At 35.4% G+C, this 23,786-nt stretch overlaps 1 protein-coding gene across 3 annotated transcripts in view; it reads right to left on the reverse strand.

Annotated features, from left to right (window-relative positions):
- Positions 1-23,786, reverse strand: part of FSTL5 (follistatin like 5) — a 630,648-nt gene that overhangs the window by 24,493 nt on the left and 582,369 nt on the right. For all 3 annotated transcript variants that reach the window (XM_060147086.1, XM_060147085.1, XM_060147084.1), the window contains 2 exons: positions 18,666-18,773; positions 14,424-14,548 (listed from right to left, as the gene is read on the reverse strand). In XM_060147086.1, the coding sequence (XP_060003069.1) occupies positions 14,424-14,548; positions 18,666-18,773 (233 nt within the window). The remainder of the gene's footprint in view (positions 1-14,423; positions 14,549-18,665; positions 18,774-23,786) is intronic.

The following is a 23,786-nucleotide window of genomic DNA, read 5'->3' on the forward strand; positions in this document are numbered from 1 at the left end:
TGAGTGTTAATTGTGTAACTGCTATAGGAGATGCTATGACAAAGAAAAATTAATCATCCCAACGGAAAATGAAAATAGCATTTGTTAATCACGTATTGTGTGCCAGGAACTGTACAAGGTCCTGCAATCAACCAAAATAGTGTGAAGCGAGTAATATGCATATTTTAGACATAAGGACACCCAATCTCAGACTCTTTCATTTTATAATAAGATATCCAATTCAAACTTTTTTAAACAAAAAAATGGAGAGCTCATACAGAGGAAATTCTAAAACCGGCTAATTATAGCTGAAATTTTCTCTACAGTAATGTAACAATAACTCATTTTTTTCCCTTAATCTATTGGCTCTGCCATCTCCTGTCTTGGTTTCAGATCTGAGCTTCATGTGGTGTGAAAATTACTACCGTAGCACTAGAGCCTCTAGACAAACTACACAAAAATCAGAAGTCTCCTTCTCAAAAGCCCCAGCAAAATGCTTATCATAGGGGTTCTAAGTGGGTTACACGTCCATGTTTGAACTAATGATTGTGGTCAGAGAGAATTCGGGGATCTATTTGTCTAAGCCTTTTCAGGTATTCCACCTTGACAGATAGTAAGTGAAAAAACTTATGCGAAAGTCTGTATCTAAGAAGAGGGCAGGGTGAACCGCTAGCAGACAAATTAATGTGCTTGGAATCACAGTGTAGTAAGTGTGATTCACTAAATTTGAAACTATGTCCTTACAATTCCAAAGTATGAGTTCTTTTTAAAAGATAATTTTTAATTAACTATACACACACACACACACACACACACACACACACACACACATATATATATTGCACTATAGGAAAATAAAGCAAAACATATCCTCAATTTCCTGTTGGAACCTGGAATACTGTCTGGCATACAAATAGTTGATGCTTAATACAACTGTATGGAATAAACAAATAAAATATACTAACACTTGATGTGAGGTTGAATGCCCTTGACAAGAAGTAAATTCTGAGGAGCGTGCTATCATTAAATGACAAAGGAATAGAAAAAGTTGCATGAATTAGAGAGTGTTTGAGTTTGGCCAGGAGATTGATACAAATTGAGAGGGTCTAAATCAGAGTCAGAAAGAGTACTTTAGACAACATGAATAGTTAGGTGGAAACTGAAAAGTACAGATCTTTCTCAACTTACAGTGGGGTTATGTAGGTAAATAATACAAGTCAAAATGCACTGAATACACCTAACCTACCGAACAGCATAGCTTAGCCTAGCCAACCTTGAATGGGCTCAGAACGCTTACCTCAGCCTACAGTTGGGCAAAATCATCTAACACAGAACCTATTTTATAATAAAGTGTTGAACATCTCATGTAATTAATTGAATACTATACTGAACATGAAAGAGAGAATGGTTGTCTGGGTGCAGAATGGTTGTGAGTGTATCGGTTGTTTACCCTCAGTAATGGTGGGGGTGAACTGGGAGCTCCAGCATCACAAGAGAGGATCCCACTGTGTATCACCAGCCTGGGAAAAGATCCACATTCGAACTACGGTTTCTACTGAATTCCTATCACTTTCACTCCATCTGAAGTCAAAAAATCGTAAGTCAAACATTCATAAGTTAGTCTGGATAGGGGTTACTCAGGTTCCCATTGGCTGGACCATAGGATGTCTTAGGATCAGCCTTAGGAGCTAAGCGTCCTGAAGGAGGTGGTTCAGCACAGCCTGGACTTAATCTACATGCAATAGAAAATATGTTAAGGTCGTTTTTTTCTTTCCAATGCAGAGTTGTATCAACACAGTCCTAAAGTTAGGAAAAAGAATCCAGTGGTTCCCTGGTGAGTGGAAGTATGGAAAAAATAAGAAGTATGGAGAAATAGTAAAGGGTTAGTTGCATTAGCAAGATGAGAGGTTAGAGGGATCGACTTAGGGCTGTGTCTAGAGAATGGAGAAGAACAGACTAATAAAGAGACATTACAAGTTAGACAAGAGCAAAGAACAAAAAACGAGTGCAGGGTCTGTTAGGACTGTAGACAAACCATATTTTTCTCTGTCCTCTCAGAAATCATTTACCTTTTCTTTTTCATACTCATAGCCTAGTTTATTTGCTTGTTTAACAGAACTTACACTTCCTTACTCCACTTAAATATCTAATAAATTAAATGACTTGTGTATTTGTTTCTGATCTTTTGAAAAGGTGCACAAAATTTTAATGTAATATATATCAATATCATCATGAATGACTTCAAACTTAGATTAAATCAGTTATGAAAAACAAGTATCTATGTCTAATTCGGTATCTTACAAAAATAAGGACAGACGTAAAAGTAATCTTTCAGTGGATCTTAAAGGATTCTGGTAATGGAACTAGTAGAAACATAATGTATTTAGCTGGTCCTCTTATTTATCATTTGTTGGCCTTAAAAAATATTTTTTATTAAATTTTAATTTTATATTGGACTGTAGTTGATTTACAATGTTGTGCTAGTGGAGAATCAAACTAATCTGAATGATATTAAATACTGTGGTCCCAAGGGGCTAAAGAACTAGTTTCCAGCCTAAGTCTGTGTGAAACTCAAGGACAAGTGAAAAATGATGAAAATTCAAAACGTCAAGGGGACTCCAATTAAGGAGATTATAGCACATTTTTTAAAAGGTGGCTTTGAGAGAAGACTTGAAGGGTTGTTAGGTGAACAAGGAAGAAACCAGACATTCTGCAAATAAATGCAGATTGGCAAGAAATGTGTAGGTCTGTAGTGAGGAGCCACGTTTTGCTGTAGCAGAGGTACATAGAAGCGAGAGACGGGAATGTTTTAAAGGTGACATTAGGATAATTTGTAGAGCACACTCGTTGTTAGGTTTTACCCCGAAAGTGAAAAAAGGACTTGAATACTACAATGTATTGAGCGCTAAGGCACTGAATTTAGACAGAACTGAGTTTATAGCTGGTTCCAACACTTATTAGTTAAGTGATTCACCATATGTAGAATAGGGATAAAAATTTATGTAGCTGTTAGTTTTAAATGAGGCAGTGCATAAAAATTCTTAGCTCACTGTCTGGTAGAGCGTAAATGCCCAGTGTTTCTTAATTACTATTAGCATATTGTAAAATAACCATAGTAATAAGAACAAAAACTACATACAACTAAGTGATACAACCTGAAGAGATGTATATGATATAGCAACTCAGACTTGACTTCAGAAAATCAGACTGTAGCTTCTACATTCAAAAAAAATTATAGGGGAACACTTTAACTGACTATTGTATGTAGGACAAGAGGAAAGTTAGACGTTACTGACGAAACTGTCAGTATGAATAAATGGTAGTGAATTTACTGCATTTTCAGAAATTTTCTCATACCTGGTCCACTTTTCCTTAACATTCTCATCCCTTTATTTCTTGCTAAAATTTGAACTCTTGATTTATTTCTGTGCATGTCTTAGGAAATCTTCTGGAGTTTATCAAAATAAAAAGAGTGAATATTTTAAAGTTATTTATATTGTAGTCTTACAAGAAAAACTTAAGGTTACTGTTTATATTTCACTTGTATAAATGAATTCCCTGGTGAATTTGAAATTTTAATAATGCATTTATGAATCAGAAGAATAAATACAATTTATCTCCCTCCTGTAAATCCAAATATTATGGTGGTTCAAAAAGTGTTTTCAAGTGCTTTGAAATTTTAAAAGATGGTAAAATGGATCACTTTGAAATTAAATAAGTGGTAGAAGTACCAAAAGGGTTATCAATATATCTTTTTTTTTTAACATATTTATTGGAGTATAATTGCTTTACAATGGTGTGTTTGTTGGCAGGGCACCGATTGGATTCAGGATATAAAAAATGTATTAAATAGGTTAATGTAACTCTAGTTTCATGAGGTCACTGATAACGATGATACCCATAGAGTATATTTCTTAATTCACAGAACATAAAATTATAAAAATAATATACATCTCAGATGACTGTTGGAAAATGGTTTATGTTCCACTCTATTTCTATTTATTAAAAAGTCATTTGTGTCCAACAAAATCTCTTTGAATTAGATTTCATTATTTCCCAGTGTGAATAAAAATTTGGATGGAAGTAGAAGTTTTTTTATGTCAAAAAATGGCAAGCAAGTTAAGGCTTATGCAAGAAATCAGGAAGGCGTATTCAGTCAATATTAAGATACATGTATCTATGATCTATTAAAATATTTCTTAACATCATCTTTCTACATAAACTAATAATTTATGTTCAAGCCATTGTCATGTATCAATTAAATGAGTGTGGCCAAGCTTTTTTTTAATTAAAAATTATTCAGGGTTCAAATTACTCTGTATATTTGATATAAATACAACAAAGTTTTTAAGCAGAATTTAAATAATGTATACTTTAATTAAAAACAAAAGCAATGTTTCCTTTCACTCAAATTGATGAATAATCTTGATTTACATTATTAACGAAAAAAATCTAGGTTATTTTAGGATTTTCTTGGCTTAGTTACCTAAATCACCAGCTACTTCCATGGCATATGCAAACTCTGATTCCCTTTTGTTTCAAAGAAACTAAAAGGTATATTTATGTATGCAAAATTACATAAGCATAAAAATAAGTGTCTACATCATGGCAAAAAATGAATTACTATAATTTTACAGTGTTTTTCTTAAAAATCAGTTGTCAGTATAGAAAAAAATCTATATGTTTCATTATTCCCTCCTCCTTCGGAAAAAAAAAAGGAAAGAAAGGTAACGTCTCCATAGTACTGGAAAAAATTCAGCTAACCTCAGCCTAAACAAATACAGAGGAGATTTTAAGCACACCTAACCCAACAAGTAGTTTTAAGAGTTATTTAAGGCAACTATCACTTTTATTTCCCCTGAAGCTATTTCTATTCATTTTGTGAAGTCTGTATACCCTATATCACACTGGTGTAAACACCGAAGGATAAAACCCTGGCACTGTGATGTCTGTTGCTTAGCATTCTTAATATACTCATGGGATTATGGTGAATATGTCTACTCATGACATGACAGATTAGACTTAATAGGAGATTTCTCCGTATATATACTAATTTGGTAGGTTTTTCCACTACAGTTAAACGTAAAGGCTCTCTGACATCCTTTTCATGTACTTCAGTTTTGCTTGAACCATATCTTAAAGAACTTTAAAACCTGACATGTTGTTGCATAATCGTTTTTCAAGAGATAGAATACTAACATAACAAGTGAGCATCCTTAATTTGAAGGAAAAAAAAAGGAATCCATTTGTCTACTTATTCTTTGATTGACCCACACTAATCAATTTCTTTTTCCTACATGGGTAGCCATAGTGAGGCTACAGCTACAGATTTACAACTAAATTAAAATGGTACAAAATATTAACTCAGGCGGATTCACAAGGAATAGTTTTTACAACCTCAAATCGCTGTAAAGACAGAGAATATCAGTGCCCCTAATGCTGTCCATCTAAAGAACCCTCACAACTACCACTAATTTTACATTTAAAATAACTTTGCTAGGGACTTCCCTGGCAGTCCAGTGGTTAAGACTCCACGCTTCCACTGCAGGGAGCGCAGGTTCAATCCCTGGTTGGGGAACTAAGATCCCACATGCCATGCGGCGAAGCCAAAAAGAAAAAATAAAGTAAAATAAATTAACTTGCTTATACTGCAAGAAAAAAGAAAAGAATATGATGTATATATGAAACGAGCATTTTAGCCACATTCACAGAAACTTCCTGAAATGTTCTACTGACTTCTATCCTTAATTTACATATGTGTTCTCAAAGATAAAATTATTTATTTAATAGCATTGCTTTGTAGAGCTACAGTAGGAGTCTTTCATTCAAAAGGGAGGTTTTTTTGGTATGATACTTGTATTTAAAATTTTAACATTTTAATAAAACATTTCTTCAAGAAAACTTCATGAATTCATAAAATTAAATGCTATGGTAAAAAATATCTTCTTCCTCCAACAGAAAAATAATATATCCACTTAAAAATAGAAAGAATTGGAAAGCTCAATATGCATTATTGTTTTCTACACACACTTTATGAGAACTAATATTGCTTTATCTGCTTGGTTCAAAATATCGCAGTGTAATCTATTGCATATACATATGAAATAGGTCCTGGCAATGTGCACATTAGATTCACATAAGAAATTCTTTAAGTTCTCAGGATGAGCTCTGCCCACCTCTTGTGAAGTAGTGCATTGTATCATAACTTTTGATGTATTTCTTCATGCAACTTAATTGTTATCTTAGTCTGTTTTTACTACTAAACAGAAAAACCCAAGTAATTTAGGCGGTCATATTGTTTACTCGTTTAGGGTAAAATAAGTTTGATTTACCGTTTCCAGCAAAATCCCAAATCATATGTGACAAGAGGGGAAAAAAGTATGTGGAAATGTGCTATGTATACACCACAGCTGTCTCCTAAGGAGAAGGCTGTCCTGTGTTTTACTGAACACTTTGGTGAGTTAGCTTAAGGACCTCTGAGGGCAGAAGCAAGAGCTATTTTACTTTGCATAATAAAACTCAGGAGGCAGATCTGCAATGTAGAGTGTTTCTAAATTACATGTTATTAGTGCTCCATTGATTTCTTCAGTGAGGAATGCCATAGAATGCATCTAGTTAGAGGCTTTTATTAAATCCTAGAGCTTGGAGTCTACTAATAATACCTGTACAAACTTTTTATTTTTTAAAAAATAATGAAATCCTTATATTTCAAACACAGCTTGCTTTTAAATCCACCCTTATTTCCCATACAACAAAAATATTACATAGCTAATATGGGACAGTAATCTGACCAAGTGAACATTCTGTCAAAAGAGGGGCTAGCATACTTGATTCATCCACTTTGGGCTCTTTCCTTACTAGGCTCATATAGAGCCTGTTAATACTGGGCAGAGACCAAGTGGGGAATCAGACGAGATTCTCTAACTCAAGAAATAATGAAGATAACAAACTGAACACACACACACAACACTAGGCTACAAGCAGTCGGTGATTCTCCGTCTAAGCATTTTACACTCCATGTGTGGGCTGTACCAATATGCTAAAGAAGGTGGGAAGTACTGCTTAAGATAAAAGCAAATCCAGTAACCATAATGAAAAAAGAAGAATGGCACGACAGGTCAAAGCTTGAAAAGTATAACGTGTTTACTTCTTTAGAAATAAGATGAAGAAAGTTAGCACGTGTTATGTAGAAGAAGCTTTGCATCCTTGTAAGAATGGTGGAGGGTTTGCCGACGATGAATTGCATATGCATGTGCATACACACTCTTAAAAGTATATAACTTCTTTAATAAACAATCTATGACTGTCTTGTTTTTTAAGATAGTGCACTAGGCTTTGAGAATTTAGGGAACTGAGAGGTCCTGACAGTCTAGAGTTTGTGTTTTCGTAGAGTGGAGAGGGAAGGAAGAAGCTCAGAGAAACTGGAAAAGCGAAGGTCATGGTTTCAGGATTTATACGTGCTTCAGATATTCACTATTTAAGAGCATAGCTAGATAGAAAAAGTTCCAACTCCTGGGATATTTAAACCCTATTTGTTTGTTAGTTTATTTCTCTGTGGTAGGAATTAGCATATAAGCATGAAGGGAGCAAAAAAATAATTGAATCTCACTGAATTGTGACGTTGCCAGATCGTTATCTAGGAACCGTGTTTGGAAACAATTTTTTTTTTTTTGGAAACAATTTTAATTGCTGCTCATCATCCTGATAATATACTTTTCCTAAAAAGACGTGAAACAACTCATATTTTCAATTTCTGATGCGTTTGGGCTTCAACGTAACCAGATAATTTTAGTGCTTCATCCACCTGGCCTGTCCATGAATCAAGTCACAAGTGTAGAGTTGTCTTGATATATGGCCAGCCATATATGTAATTTTGCTTTAACAGATTTGATAAATTATGAGGGAGAATGATATACTTTACTAACTTTCACTTTCACAGAATGTTTATTTTTTCCCTTAGAGAAGCTTTAAGGAAACATATATCAAACCCAATCCCTTCTTAATCATTTTCTTACTATAACTTATAAAGAAAAAGGAGTGCTAGAGACCTCTCTCCAGACTACCACGGTGCCCGCTATGCGTTATTTCCTCTTTCTTCACCCCTTGAGTGGCAACATAGCCATTGGCTGTGCAGGGATTATGGCAGATCTGACCCTGGATAATCCCTTAGCCACTTATTGCCGTATTTGATTGCAATCACTCAGCGACATTTGAGGGTCCTAAAAGATTGACTCCAGTTACCACCTTCGTGTTTTCCAGCCCACCCACATTGAAGAATAACACTGAGGTCCACTTTCCATAAGATTCCTGAACTATCCAATCTGAGACATTCACTGGAACCAACTTCGCCTCAGGGTATGTGCTAGGGAAGAGAGGAGTATATCAGGAAGAAACTCTTGGAACATTATTTGTTTGCTTATTTGTTTGTTTTGGTTAGCAAGTCGAGTTCAGAAGAAATCAGAGCGTGGAAACGGACATTTTCAGATTTTTATAGAAGTGCCTGTTGCTTTCAAGGTCTCCCTGTCACACTGTGATTTACAGATACACTCTATTCATCTTATTGTTTATCATGTAATCACTGATTGAAACACACACACGCACACCGTCCCAACTATAACCATTACTTTTAAGACACTATGCAATCAACCAATCACCCCTAAAGAAAAATGACAATAATAAAAGTATCATTTTCCCAACTGCTCCATTTTCCTCTCAAGAAAAAGGAGTACTTTAAAGGTAGATTTCTAGAGAAATGTAACCCAAAGGAACAGGAGAAGTAGTTGGAAATTCCAGACAATAAGATCAAATGTGGTGTCGGGGGTGATTTCAAGGGTAGGCAGGCCTTTCAAAACATCTCGGATAGCAATAATGTTACCTAAGTTGCTATCTTCCCTTTCTGTATATAGAACTAGTCCTGGGGTAGGTAGTAAATCAGAAATGATTGCCTTCTTGTATTTACTATAAGCATCCTCTGTGCCAATTTACACCGACCTGCTTGAACTGGATGAGATTAAACTCCAGTTGCACTCCAATTTGAAAGTGGGCAAGAGATGGGAGAGGTGTGATTTACAGATGCTACGAGGGTCAGACTGTAAATACATCTTTTTACATCAACTGACACCTGTTTTCAATTGTATCAAAGGTATTGTTTTAGTCAGTGAAAATTTTAAGGAATTTCTATTTATAGCCCTAAGTAGCCCAAATGTTAGCTATGCCCTTGTATTTAGGTAAAAATATCTTGATGGTAATATTTTTTCTTTCCTTTCAGCTATTTTTATTCATGACAACTCGAAACCTCTAAGAAAAACTTCTGCTAACTTTTGGATTTGTTGTAGCATTACTTCGTGGCCTTCTTAGTGTCTTGCACTAAGCTTTGTCAAATTTCCCTGCTCTGAACCACATTGCCTCCTTCTAGTTCTCGCTTTCAGCCCCCCTACTACCAAAAATAAACCACTTGTGGGAGAATTATCTAAGATTTTTCGAGGGAGATCCAGTGGAATTGTTTCTTCACTCATTGCTTGACTACCTGCTACCCATGTTTCTCTTCCTATTCTGTCGATTTTCCTCACCGCTCCAATCTTCATACAAAAATTAAAAAGAAATATGGTAACATGATAAATTACTGCCAAACCTATTGTTTTCCACTTCTTATAGGCAAATTCTAGTAGCACCTGCACAGAAAGTTGTAATCTTTATGTATATTACAAGAAACTGACATTTAAATTTTTCTCTCTTCAAAATGGTGCCAAAAATAAAACACAATCAATTAGGTAAATGTCTGTTCTTTTTGAGATTTGATCTTTAACCCAACCATCGTAACACAACCATTTTTCTGAAAAAAATAAACTTATTTTTAAATTATTTTTTAATCTCTGGCTAATTAAAAAATTGATAACAAAACCCATTAAATTCCATGCACTGGCCATATCATAAAAATTTTAAGAGTAGTAGAACTATAATATTATTCAAATATATCTATGTACATGTAATGATATAATAACTTAATTCTCTGGATTCAAATTATGAGTAAAATAATGAAACATGTTGCTTTACATTTGTAAAGCACTTCTGATTAAAAAGATAATGAATTATTTCAATTTCTATGACATTAAATAGATATCATTGACTCTTCTGAGAATTACACATGCATTTTTATTTTTAATAGTCTCTCTTAATCTTACCTATCTGGATATTTTTGTACACAGAAGAAGATAAAATTATAAATTAAAATTCTTCATATAAGAAATTAATATTTCTCAGGTCATTATAAAATCCTTTTGTAATGCATAATCTCTTCAACTTTAGAACTATGATTCATGGTTCATTAATGACTTGTTGAAATTTAAGATTTTTTCAAGAAAATTTTCTCTTAACTGCCAGTCTGACAAATGTCCGTTTAGGATACATTGCCAGTTAACTGGATGCACGAGTTATTAATGTGAAACGTACATCAGTTATTACATATTCAATGACTTATTTTAGTTAAAAAAACGTAAGATATAAAATGTTCTTACTTAAAAGCAATAAGGTATATAATTGTACAGTGATTTAAATCAATGTATTTCAATAAGCATCAGAAAACCATTTGTGTTATTAACTAAATTTCAAGTAATTTATATTTTCTCTAAATATTTAGGGGGTGGATTAGCCAACTCACACTCAGATATATTAAAAATACCTAATATGGAGTTTTAATAACCTTTTAAAAATGAACTCTGAGTCAGTAAGTATTAATCAGTCCCTTTCAGAAGCTCAGGAACTATGGGGGAGACAGGAGTGTAATATACCCTCTCTCATCTTCCAGGAAGTTTAGTTTAAACTAAACTGTATTCACAGTTGGAGCTAACAGACACCAGGCTTAAAGAATGGTTGCATGCTGGTCTCGAGTTTTTCTGCACCATCTCTGGGCAAGCGTTCATATTGAAGAAAGAGACAAGGATGCCAGCTCGGTTCATTAGCCAGAGCTCAACACTTTAGAGACCATTTGATTTAGATCAAAATTAGGTTGCATTGGTGTGTCTCGCTGAGCTCAGCCTAGGGCTCAGGTAATCTTCTGTTGTCTAAAGAGAAGGAATGTGTAAATAACAATAAAACCCAAAGAACTTATTTTCATTAATAAGCTCTTATGCTATAGTATAAAATAGAAATAATGGTATGTGGCCTGGACTGTGTCAGGCGGAATGGGATGGAATTCAGCTGAGGAGCTGAATGAATGGGTGGTACCAGGCCAACATTCTCAGGCATTTTTAAAATGAAAATTAATCTCCTGAAATTCAAATTCCTCAGGACACTCAGAAAGGTACCTACATTAGGCTCTGAAGAATTTCTACAGTGCTGAGAACTTCAAACTGTCTTAAAAAGTGAAATAATGATTCACATTATTTTTAAATAATGATTTAAAAATAAAATCCAAATAATGATTGATTAGTTTTTTTAAGCTACAAGTTTATCTTTTAGTATAGATGTGAAGTAATTTTGTTTCTCTTAAATTCTTCAGTTTTGATTTACATTACAGACTAAACAAACCTGAAAATTATAGATAACAGGAAAAAAAAAAAAAAAAGAAACCAAGCAGAGAAAAAAGAAAACTTCTAGCAAAACTGTAGCTAATTGCAGGGTAGCCCTTTCTCCAGTGTAGATTATGAGTAGTTTCGACACTACTATTATGGGCAGCTTAATTTTCAAACATTATGTTACTGCAGTCCCTAGAAAGAAATGAAGTAAGCTGACTTAAGTCACATTTGCCAACGGCAAATGGTGCTGCTGGGGCATTCAGGCTGAGATCTGTCTGACGGGAGATGTAAGACCTTCTTCCTATTTACTGCTTCCATACACACCATTCCTGTGTGCTTGATGCCGTGCTGGCGGCCTGTCAGATCTTGTGTTAGACGCTGAGAAATCAGGTACATAAGAAATACCTTCTTCCCTCAATGCTATGTAGTCTGGTTTAGGAAAGAGTGTAACACTTCCTTCTTTATTTCCATTCTTGTGAGAAACATGAATTAAGTGCCTACCAGTTTTGAGGCACTAAGGATATAAAATCCTGACTCATGTCCAGAAGTTTTTCAGACACAGGAGATATAAATTATTTGAAATGAGAGAGTAGCAATCTGAGAGAAATGCAGATTAGTGTGATGAGGGGTCAGAGGAAGAAAACTAATATTAATTAAATGCATATTATGTGTCAGACCTTCTGCCTGGCCTGGAATATACACTCAACACAACAGTCAGAAAACAGTCTCAAATTCTGTTAAAGACAATTCTTAAAAAGAGCAACCTCAGGACACAAGCCACATTTAGGTAGGAAAAAATGTTCCATGAATTGGTAAGAGAAAAGACCATATCTATCCTTCAGGTTTTCCTGATGTGGAAAAGATCCCCATTACGTTCAAAAAACTTTTCACATTTAACAGTTTCGTTTTGGAAATGCGTGCTAATTTTTACTCTGACTTTTCACTTTAGCAGTCGGGATAATTACTGTGAAATAGGATTTATGATGATCATTCACATTCATTAAAATGGGACTCTATATGCTGGTAGAATTGCTATAACTTAATATAGGATTCTGACAAGTATTGGCAAAACACCTATGCATTTGACTCTATATCCCTAAAAGAAATAAAGACATTTAAAAATATCCTCAAGCATACTTTTCAGTGTTTCTCACAATATATAGAAATAACTGAAATAAAATTTTGCCTTATATGTGTTCACATTATTTGCATGTTCCTCTAATTATTATTATCTCCAACTTCAGCTCTGTAGTAATCATTTCGACCCTCAAGAGATGTTATGTTCTGACAGCATATTATACAATACATACAAGCCCAGAATCCCACAGGGTACTCACTGCATCCAGACAAAGTTGAACTCCTGCCTCTAGTAGCGAACTTACCTTAATGATCCAATATACTTGTTACAGGGGAAAAGACATACCCCAGATGGTACACTATTAACCGTATGTGTCATAGATACAGGAGTTTTGACCCAAACAATTGTGTTAACAGTGCATTTAAAAAAAAATAAGCAAAGTTGATAACAGTATATTAAATACAGTAATAGGGAATAGGAGAATGAGATAAATAAAAGCAAATGTTACATATTAAATTATTTACCAGTAATAATTTATCAGTAACTTGAAAATAACAAAAAGATATTTATTAAACATATCACTCAATGTCAATTAAATAAAATTTTATCCTCAACAGATAAGTATAAGAACATTATATATTTTTTAGATATTACCTCAAGAGGGGCCATTTTCAGTTTCTCTGCTGATTTCTTCAGTCTCTTAACTCTTGCACTCAGACCTAAAGATTATTACTTTAACGCAAATGCAAATACTCTTCAAATATGCTTCATTTTCAATAAGTTCTACTTATTTTCCATAAAAACATTGTGACAGTATAATTTTTAATCACTTCATTGCTGAGCACATAATAGGTATTCTGAAAATAATAATCAGTTGCTTGACAAATATATTAAACTCTTTGAAAACATATACTTGGCTGTCCAAAGTTTCTATATCATAACTTGACTGTGAGCCCCAATTCTAATTTATGAATTTCCCTTTTTATTTTTGCAAGTTGAATTTTTCACTCTTTCAGAATTCTTACAACTACACCTTTTAGACAAGAAAATTTTCACGTTAATTCAAGAGAAACAAATATACACAAGAACCAAATAATGGCTCATATAACATATCTGAAGCAGTTTCCTCCCATCCAAATCCTCTTGAAATAGAGAATAAAATATTAGTTTGGTTCAGATTCACGAATATTGCTAAGCAATACTTTAAATACTTAAATAAAGTATCAAGAGACATAGTATTAGAAATTGTGAATATCTAAAGTCTCCCCCTGTTAAGTATTTAAACCACTTCTGTGAACCTTTAGAGTGATGTCATTAGGAGTTATTATTTTTTACCTCTTGTGAACACACAGAGAGATATAACACGCCCACACATTTTCTCAAAGTACAGACCTCACACATTTCATTTCAACTTACTATACACCCTGATACAATGTTATATTCATTTCTATATGGGCAAAACAATACAAGAATGTTCTTATAACATGTTGAATAGATGTTGATGTGAGTGGCCCTCTTCTCTGAAAGGAACTCAGGCCAAGTTCGAACATTTTGCAAAAGCCTAATCTGAAGACCTTAAGAGCAATTTGCCAAAATATTAACCGTAAGATTGATTTAAAAATGCAAGTATACCTTTATAGATTCACTTCTCAATTACACATAAAAGGAAAGAGAAGACAGGAAATTCATCACTAATGTTGCTCAACAGAAGTTCATCAAGCAGACGAGACAGAGCTCCAGAACAATTATGTGTGTATCTGTGGTATAACTGAATTTTTCTGTTGGTGATTTCCCGTGGCTTTCTACCAAGATTAGAGAGAAATCTACAAGCCAATGCTCGTCCGCGCACTCACCTCACATGGGTGATGAGGAGGGAGGCGGTGGGGATGAAGAAGTCGTCCACTCGGTCGAACTGCTTTCCCACGGGCTGGGTGTGGATGGTGTGATGTGGCGCGTCCCCGCTGGCCAGCGTTATCACCTAAACACAGCACCACATTTAGATCTTGGCCGTGCAGGCTCTTAATGGGATCAGAGATGAAATAAATCTCTGGCGGTTGTTTGCACAGGCTCTTTGTTTTCAACCTCAAAATTAGTACATTGTTAAGCAAATTGCGATTCTGCGTTTGCTTATTTTCAGTGTAAAAGTTTGTAAAAGAAAAAAAAATGGTAAACATCTTTTTCTTGAACAATTTCTGCCTAAAAGATAAAATAATATACATATAGGTACCTTCTGCATTATAAAAATGTTACTGCTATAATAAGAGATATGAAAGCAAGCGTACACATGACGTAAATGAGATGCTGGCTTTCTTTTCTTTCTTCCTTCTTCCCTCCCTCTCTTCCTCTCTCTCCCCCTTCCTTCCTTCTTTCCTTCCGTCCTTCCATCCATCCTTCACAACTTGATTGAGGAATAAATGATATATTTAAAAAAACCTCTCCCCCTCCTATACAACATAGTTGTAAACATAGGACAGAAAACTCTAAAATGTATCATTTGAAATATTTTTGCTCTTAGAAATCTTAGAATAGATTTACATATTTTAAAAATTTCCCTTTTATAAATTGAAAATGATAAAGTTGAATAAGTTTTAATCAAAGAGGTCTCTTCTAACTATTCGTCATTAATTGGTTTTTAAAACTTTCATAGTTCATTAAAGAAAAGATCACTACATTTAAGCTCTTTTATCCCTTATATCCCATTTTGCATGAAATTCTATCAGTTCTTTCTTCTGATTTCTCATACCTTCACAGCTGTCCTATTGTCCCTGCTGCACAACCATTGTTCTGTGTTAGCTTTTTAAAGTATTTTCCTGCCTTTATTTTACCCCTTTTAAATCCTTTCTACATATGGGCACCAAATCAAACTTCTTAAACTTTTGACTGCCTAAGTTAAATAGACTATCTTCCCTCAAAACTGAGTGTCTTCCTTTGGTTTTTAGGACAGAAGGAGATAGCATTTTTAGTTTCAGATTTTTTTTCACCCTAAAAAGTTAATTTTTGTTTATTGCAATGAGCATAATTTCATTGAGTTACATTGGGAATTGCCAAGTTCAAGAAAATAGAGTAATTATTATAATAGTCAAGAAAGGCTCAGTCATGTTATAGTCACAAACCAAAACAAAGCAGAAACAAATCTTTACTTCTTTACTACTTACTTCTTTATTTTTTAATAATAAAGACTTTTGTTTCATACCTCTTACTTTCCTAGAGGGCTTTGGTAGGATATCTATTGTTTTTAGCGTTTTTAATTCTGATTTCCATGCGGAAAGAGCAGCTAACTACCTTGAATGTTTCCATTTATGAAAGACCTCTTTTGCCAAAACTAATCATACGGCCTCACCCAACCAAAAGAAGCCCCCCCCCCCACACCATGTGCCCAGAGGAAGAGAGAACCAAAGTATGTGATAACGCTTTAAACGTACTCTACCTATTTTATTAATGAGTAACAGTGAGAAAGTCCTCACTGGATTTTAGCCATTCATAATTATGCCTATAAGACTTTAATAAAACTCAACAGGGGTAATAACAATGGAACTCCCCAAATTTTCTTCCCTTTAGATTGTATAGAGGTACATAATTCTCAAGCTGCATGTGCGTGTATTTGAAATTAATAATAATACTTAGACTGACAGCAGCAATAATAATACTTACTGAGAGCTTGCTATGGGCCAGGTAACACTTAAACAACACTGTAATGTGTGTATTGCATCCCAAACTTAATGACGCAAAAATATTTCACGCCACTGAAGGCAGATTAACTAGACCTCTCTTCTGCGCTTGGCACCGTCCTAGGTTGTAAAAAATACAAAGCCACTTCCCCAGTTCCCCTCAGTCTGGACTTTGATGGGTTGAGGTCCTTCTCGTTGCTAGAATTGAGCAGGGAGTGGTGAATTGCCAGGTTCAGGACTGAGCTCACTGAAGGACACAGATTGATCTGTGATGTACCTCAATCAATAAGCCCAATCTTGCCACAATTCTGAACTCATTTCTAACAGCATCCTGCTGCTGGCCTGTCTTTATGTGATGCCTGCTGCAAACCCAGAGCTACCACCTCCCACCGTCACCCCATCTGGCTGGGTCCTACTTCCTGGCCAATGGAAGAACGCAAGGACTTTATTCCAAGTTGTTTCCTGGGGATATTTTCTTTTCTAATTGTTGTGCGTTTACAAGACATTACATACAGGTTGCAAAAACTGTGCAGATGACAGACTAATGAGCTTTAGATTTTTACAGAATTTCTTAAGCTTTCATAAGACATAAGTGCTCTTTAAAAAGAAAAACATACTATGATAAATATTCAGACTTCATCTGAGAACACTAGATGGAAAATCACTGTCTTAAATACCTAAAATTATGACAGTTTATGGGTATTAATTAATTAATTATAAATGTCACAGAAAATAAAACATATTGCTTTCATAATCAACAAAGATGTACAGATTTAATTATACTCAACAGGAAAACACAAAGGAGGGCTTTCAGATCCTTGATAAAATGTTTTGCACCTTCAAGGGTGAGAGGGTCCCATTATAAGATATAACACATTAGGGCTAAAAAGTTACTTCCTAGCCCTCAAGACCTGGCGTCAATCTCTCCTTCCAGTCTAATCTTTCACCATCATGGCACAGGGACACTCTAGCAAAAATGAGAGCTTGACCATGTTTTTGGTTTCAGTTCAATTTCTCCAGAGGAAAATCTGTTCCCCTTTCAAACAAATCTCAAATCCCATTTCTCTCGAAGATATTTTCTGGTAATCCTGTTGGGAGACGATTATCCATAAATATCTTGACGTTTCCGCAGAGTCAAGTCTTTCTGAGCAAAAAGCACGCCACCTTGGTTAAAGGATGATCGTGCAGCAAAAATGCCTTTGGAAGCTAGAAATAGAGTATTTCTCCTGAGAGATTTAGAGACTTAATTCCTCTGAGCCAATTACTGAGGTGCCAGGGTACTGACCTTCCCCTCCTCTCCCTGGAGAAGATTTGCATGCTTTCCAGACTAATAATCTCTTCTCTCTCACATGAGACGGTGGGTTGAGGTGCCAGCAGCCTAAAATAACTTAGAGACACATGATTCCAGGCTCCTCCTGCAGTAGGACTGTGCTGGTCATGAAGGGTGGCACTAGCCTCTCACCACATCACCCCATAGGGGTTGGGGCCAGAGAATAAATACTAACAGCCTGCATGGGTAAGAAACGGTCTGTTCTCTGATCCAGAGACCCTGTGTTTCCTGTCAGTCTGTCTATCATCTATGATCGATCGATCTATCTATCTATCTATCACCTATTTATCATCTATCCGTCTTATACATACATAAATACACACACACACTCTTCATGTAAATAAGTCTTGTTGTATTTTAAGAGTAATTCTCAGTCCTTACATTTTATTTGATATTTTTAGTTGTGAAACTAACCTTTCACTTCCACCCACCAAGTATTTTAAAAATTCACTAAATCTTATTAGCATAATTTTTATTAGACATTCAGAGAAAAAGAACCTGTTTTTAGATGGCTGGACAATGTGTGGGAAGTTTCTCATCAACTCTACAGATAGTCACTGTCAAAATATGTATATATGTATATATACCTCTATCTGTCAATTTCTCATGTAAACAATTTCAAAACATAAGCAAATTTCACAAAAATGACAGTACATATTCCCAATTAGAAGTGAACCTGCACTCAGATAGTAAAGTACTATGTGTTTGGAGAACACTGGGGACCTGCTTTGAGACTCTGTCTAACTCTCCTGGTCTCTATCTCACAGGACCCACCCTCCAGGCCCCATTTAAAACAGATGGAAACAAGAAAATTCTCATGAAAATTCGAGGGAGGTAGGAAACGTAAATCATAATATTTTTTTCTTAATGGCTTCAGCTTTGTCATCGTAGGTTATTCTTTTTGCATATAAATCTAATGTTTGGAACGTCTGAACTAAAATATTTTCCAAGCAAAAAGGTACTTGAGAATCAACATTTTTTTCCCTTACTGTGAAGATCTAGGTGGAAGAATATCATCGTTAAATGGTTATGTGTCCAATTAGATATTGAAAGGCTTAAAGATCATTATTTTCTCAAATATACTGAAATGTACTTACCTGTAGTGTTGGAGAAGTCTTTTCCATAGTACCCCAGCTTAGCACCCAGACTTGATCATGTGATTTGTCGTAGTGTAATTTAACAGGGATGGGGTCTGTGCTTACTGCCTGTAATAGATAGAAGTTGAAAAAGTTTTCAGTCCGAAATATTAGTTTAAAACTAGACCAAAAATTATAGAAAAATCCAAGAGTTTAGATGTCAGACTAAAAATGTACGTTGCCAATTATCTAATTTTCTAAACCTTTATTTGATTAATTTGGAAATATAATACTTTACTCAAATATATTTTTGCACAATTTTATATAGTCTTACATTCATTCATTACCTATGCAAATTCATTACCTATGCAAATAATGGAGAAGCTATTTAGAAACTCAAGATATAAATGATTAATATGTGCATTTTAATCAACTGTTGAGTACAGGTAAGAACTATATTTATACTATTAGATTTTTCTATCCCACTGCTGGTTATGGGACTTGACCATTTATAATGCTAACATGCCAACAATCTGATATATGGTTGTAACTCTAATAACAGATTACCTAATTTAGTTTCCTTAATGAGAAGTCTAAAGCCACAGAAAAAGAAGCAGCAATTTTCTGTATCGTACTTGATATGGTAAATGTATTTTTCTGCTAATATTTATAATATCTAGCATTTACTGAAAACAAAACTTCCAAAACACGCATTGCTGCCAGAAAGTTATTTCACTCACCTTAATTCCAAGCTATTTATGTCATAAACTAATACCTTTTAGAAGTAATTTCCTGCAATATTGTTACACATTTTCTAATTTAATAACATAGAACAAATTGTTTTCAGTAAAACAACCTTTATCCAATATTGAAAACGTTTCTTTCCAAGCTCTATTGAATATCCTTAGAGAATTTCCCAGGTCCTAGTTTATAATGTAATTCTCTTCTCAGTGGATTAAAAGTTGTAGTTGAATATATAGAGATTCATATTTTAACTAACACTTTGGCAATTTAGTCTTACTAAAGTATTTCTTTTCTGAAATCTTGCCCTGTATTTTATCTATTTAAAATTCTCAATATTCTTGGATTAGAATTAATTACTGGATTTCTGAAAAGACCTATTTAAGCATTTCTGTATTAGTGTCCTCACCCCTTTCTCTCTGGCTAACAGAGCCACGATAACATTTTGGGTTCAGGTGGGCAGTGATGTTCTAAGGGAAGGTAGCCCACCTGAGGACCAGCAGAGATTTAAGCCAATGACTAATCTTATTCCCCTTTGACAAGGGTGAAATTTCCCCGACTCCCTAGAGGTGAGGGGTAGTCACATGGCATATCCTAGTTTACACATTGTGAAGATTAAGGTGATGAATGATTTCTGAGAGTGAAGCATTTCCATCAAAAGAGACAATAGCAGGAGGAGACCCCCACGCACCACACTTTCTCCTTCTTCCTGCTATGAATGCTGTCAGATGAGGATATTAAGCCTCAATTTCTAAAGCCATTTTGAGGTCATGAAACAATAAGCTTAAGAAGGAAAAGCCACCACTTTGAGAATTTAGCAGGAGAAACATGAAAGGAGACTTAATTCTCCATGATAGTCTTGAACTGCGGCACAAACCTAGAATAACTATCCCGAGACTTGATGCTATTTGGGATAACTATAAAGTTCTATTGCTTGAGGAATAGCTGGTCTGGTATTTGGTGAATCGTACTCAAGTGAATGCCAGATGTTTCATTTCGATTCTTCATGTACTGATCAATAATTTCAACGGGTATATAGCAAAAGAGCCATCATTAATCATTACACTAATAACAAGGCAGTAAGATTCCTTTGATTTTTCAAATTTTTCCCTTTATATGTTAAACCTGATCTACGTAGGATTATAATAGCCTATTTTGCATGCAACTTAAAATGGAATAATCTTTAGGCATTTAAAAAGTTAAAGATAAAATAATTCAATAGGCAACAGAAGCAGCAATAACAAAAAGACCTCATTGTTAATCAATTGTTAGGATATGGTTATAAAAATAGCAAAGATCCTTAGATAACTTTATAAAGTAGGGAACAATTTGAATAAAAATTTTCAGTTTGCCAGCTCTCATAAATTTCTTTTCTTTCCACTTGGCCCTTCATAACTATTATCTTGTGAGGACATACCACGATCCATAAGTTCTGTTAATGTCCCCATAAGATGTGATAAGAAAACTGAGACACTTATCTTACTGGCAGTCATCCAGCCAGTGAACAGCAAGCCTGGGATCTGGGTCTGAGTTCTTTCCCAAAGTGGGAACCTCCCTACCTATGAAAGACCATTCCTCCTAGTGGACAGTTTCATTCCTGACAATGTTTGGATATGCTGCCCTATTATTTATGCTTCATAGATAAGAAACATTCTTTGGGTTTTTTTTCTTTTGGAGGGTGAAGAGAAACCCATGGGACCCAAGTATATGCAGTATCATTTGTATAAGCAGTACAATCCCAAGGGAGAATCACTGAGAGGCAGTATACACCATGCTTATGAGCATGTATTCTGAAGCTGACTTCAAATCTTAGTGTCTTCACTTAAATTTAATAATAATAATAACTGGGAACTTACTAACGCTTTCTGTGGCTCAGTTTCCTCTATAATAAAATGGAGACAGTAATAACACCTACTTCAGAGGGTCGCTGTAAATACTGGGTGAGGTAGTAAATATAAAGTGCTCAGGTATGCCTGATGAATGCTAAACATGATGGAAATACCACTGCTCCTACTATTAGAAAGACTAACTGAACTAGAGTATTTACATGACAGCATTATAGTGTTTTAGAGATGTAATGCCCTTATTTAGCAAATGAAGAAACTAGAAGAGGTTATTTACTTTAATAATCACAGTCTCTGTCCTGGAAGAGTTTATAGGTGAGAAGGTGAAAGAAGAATTTAAAATAACTTGATGCATGTCACAAAATAAAAATAAGGGCCAAATGCCTTTGGACGCTCAGAGGAAGAAGTACAGAGCAGGATGGGGGAGAAGAGGAAGTGAGGCTTTAATTGAGCCTTAAAGTATAAACATTTTCTTTTATAAATGGCAGGACAGAGAGAATTTTTTATTTATCTTATTATTTTTAAATTGGGGTATATTTGCTTTACAATGTTGTGTTAGTTTATGCTGTACAAAAGAGTGAATCAGGGCTTCCCTGGTGGCGCAGTGGTTGGGAGTCCGCCTGCCGATGCAGGGGACGTGGGTTCGTGCCCCGGTCTGGGGGGATCCCACATGCCGCGGAGTGGCTGGGCCCGTGAGCCATGGCCGCTGGGCCTGCGCGTCCGGAGCCTGTGCTCCGCAACGGGAGAGGCCGCAACGGTGAGAGGCCCGCGTACAGCAAAAAAAAAAAAAAAAAAAAAAGAGTGAATCAGCTATATGTATACCTATATCCCCTCCTTCTGCATCTCCCTTCCACCCCTCCCATCCCACCCCGCTAGGTCATCACAGAGCACTGAGCTGAGCTCCCTGTGCTACACTGCAGATTCCCACTGGCTATCAATTTGACACATGGTAGTGTATTTTTTAAAGTTAAGTTATGAGAATATATTTCAGGAGGTGTCAGAAGGCAGTTCACAATTAAATTCCTTCAAATAAGTGAAGATATACGTTTTTAAAGGAAGAAAATATCAATTTTCAAAACAACTTCTCAATTTGAAAGGAAAAATCTATTTACAAGTTCTCAAGTGTGCAGATACAAAACGTTTTATGGAGGAAATGTTGACATGGTTTTCAGCAAGGAAATCATACAACAATGACAAAAATATGTGCAAACAACCGTATTCAGGATCATCTTTCCATAACCCAGTTTTCAGTCAAAAAACAGAAATTTTCCTACATAAATGGCCAATGTTTGAAAGGGATAAATTACAGGTGTTGACTTTTATAAAATATCTGCTGGTCTACTTTGGAAATTACTCTAAACGTTCAATTTAGACCATTAGCTTCTGAAAAAGAGAAAGGCACTATATTTGACACACACAAGAAATTCGTGCCACAAGTAAGCCTGTAAGCCTGTGTTATAAAACAGATCTTATTTTTGAAAAAGACAGTATAGAGTCTATTATCCTTAATGGTCCTCTTTCTCCTCTACTTCCCATCCTCACGCCCCAGCTGGACCTGCCTTCCAAACGCTGAGCCCTTTGCAGCTCCTGCCCTGCTTAGACCACATAGGGGCCTCTATCACCTCCAACCTCATCTCCTGGTTTCCACCCTTCAACTTTCTATTCGTCCACTTTCTCGACAGATTCGTCAGTGATTTGTTTTCTTTTCTTTTCTGGTGAGCATTAGGCAGATCATGGCACCAATATGCTCAAAACACAATGTCTTCTCAGTTCCCTCAGAGTAAAAGCCAAAAGCCCTTATAGTGACCTGTCACACCTGGTCTTCTTTCTCAGATCCTTCACCTTCCAGGCTCCCCCCGATGGCTCCAATCCAGATGCTCTGGCTTCCTTGCTGTTCATCCAACATGCCGATCACACTTCTACTTTTTGGAGGCTTTTCCCCAGAACCAACCGCCTTCCCCGGATAACCCAGTGTCTACTTCTTGGACACCTCTGCTGAGAACTCACCTTGTGGGTGAGGCCAGCATGACCACTCTATTTAATAGTGCACCCAGCCTGCCCTTCATCTTTCACTTTCCCAATCCCACCTGGTCTGCTCTGCCATTTTACCTTTTCCAGTGGCACTGACCACTTTCCATATCGTAGAATTTACGTGTCATTTTTAGTATTCTTATTTTTTGTTGTTTGTCTCTATCCAGTGGGCTCTAGGCTCCAAGAAGGCAGGCCTTTTGTGTTTGTTTAGCTCAACGGTATCACTTATGCACTTAGAACAGTACCTTGTAAATTGTAGTATTCAATATATAATTAATGAGCACCTACATCTACTTCATTGGGAAAAGCAAATTGCAAAATTGAACAACATGACAAAAGGCACTATAATTAAGATCATGATTATTACTTTATATAACAAAGACAACTACACTCTGCACTAGGCTTGTTATGAACAAAATTTTCCTCTAAATATTTTACAAATACAAATTATTATTTTAATCTTCTTGACAGTTGTTTTGTTGACATGTGCACTATTGATATTTATATAGATAAAAGTAAACAAAAG

This window comes from Lagenorhynchus albirostris, chromosome 4 (assembly GCF_949774975.1).
Source record: "Lagenorhynchus albirostris chromosome 4, mLagAlb1.1, whole genome shotgun sequence".
Classification (NCBI taxonomy): Eukaryota; Metazoa; Chordata; class Mammalia; order Artiodactyla; family Delphinidae; genus Lagenorhynchus; species Lagenorhynchus albirostris.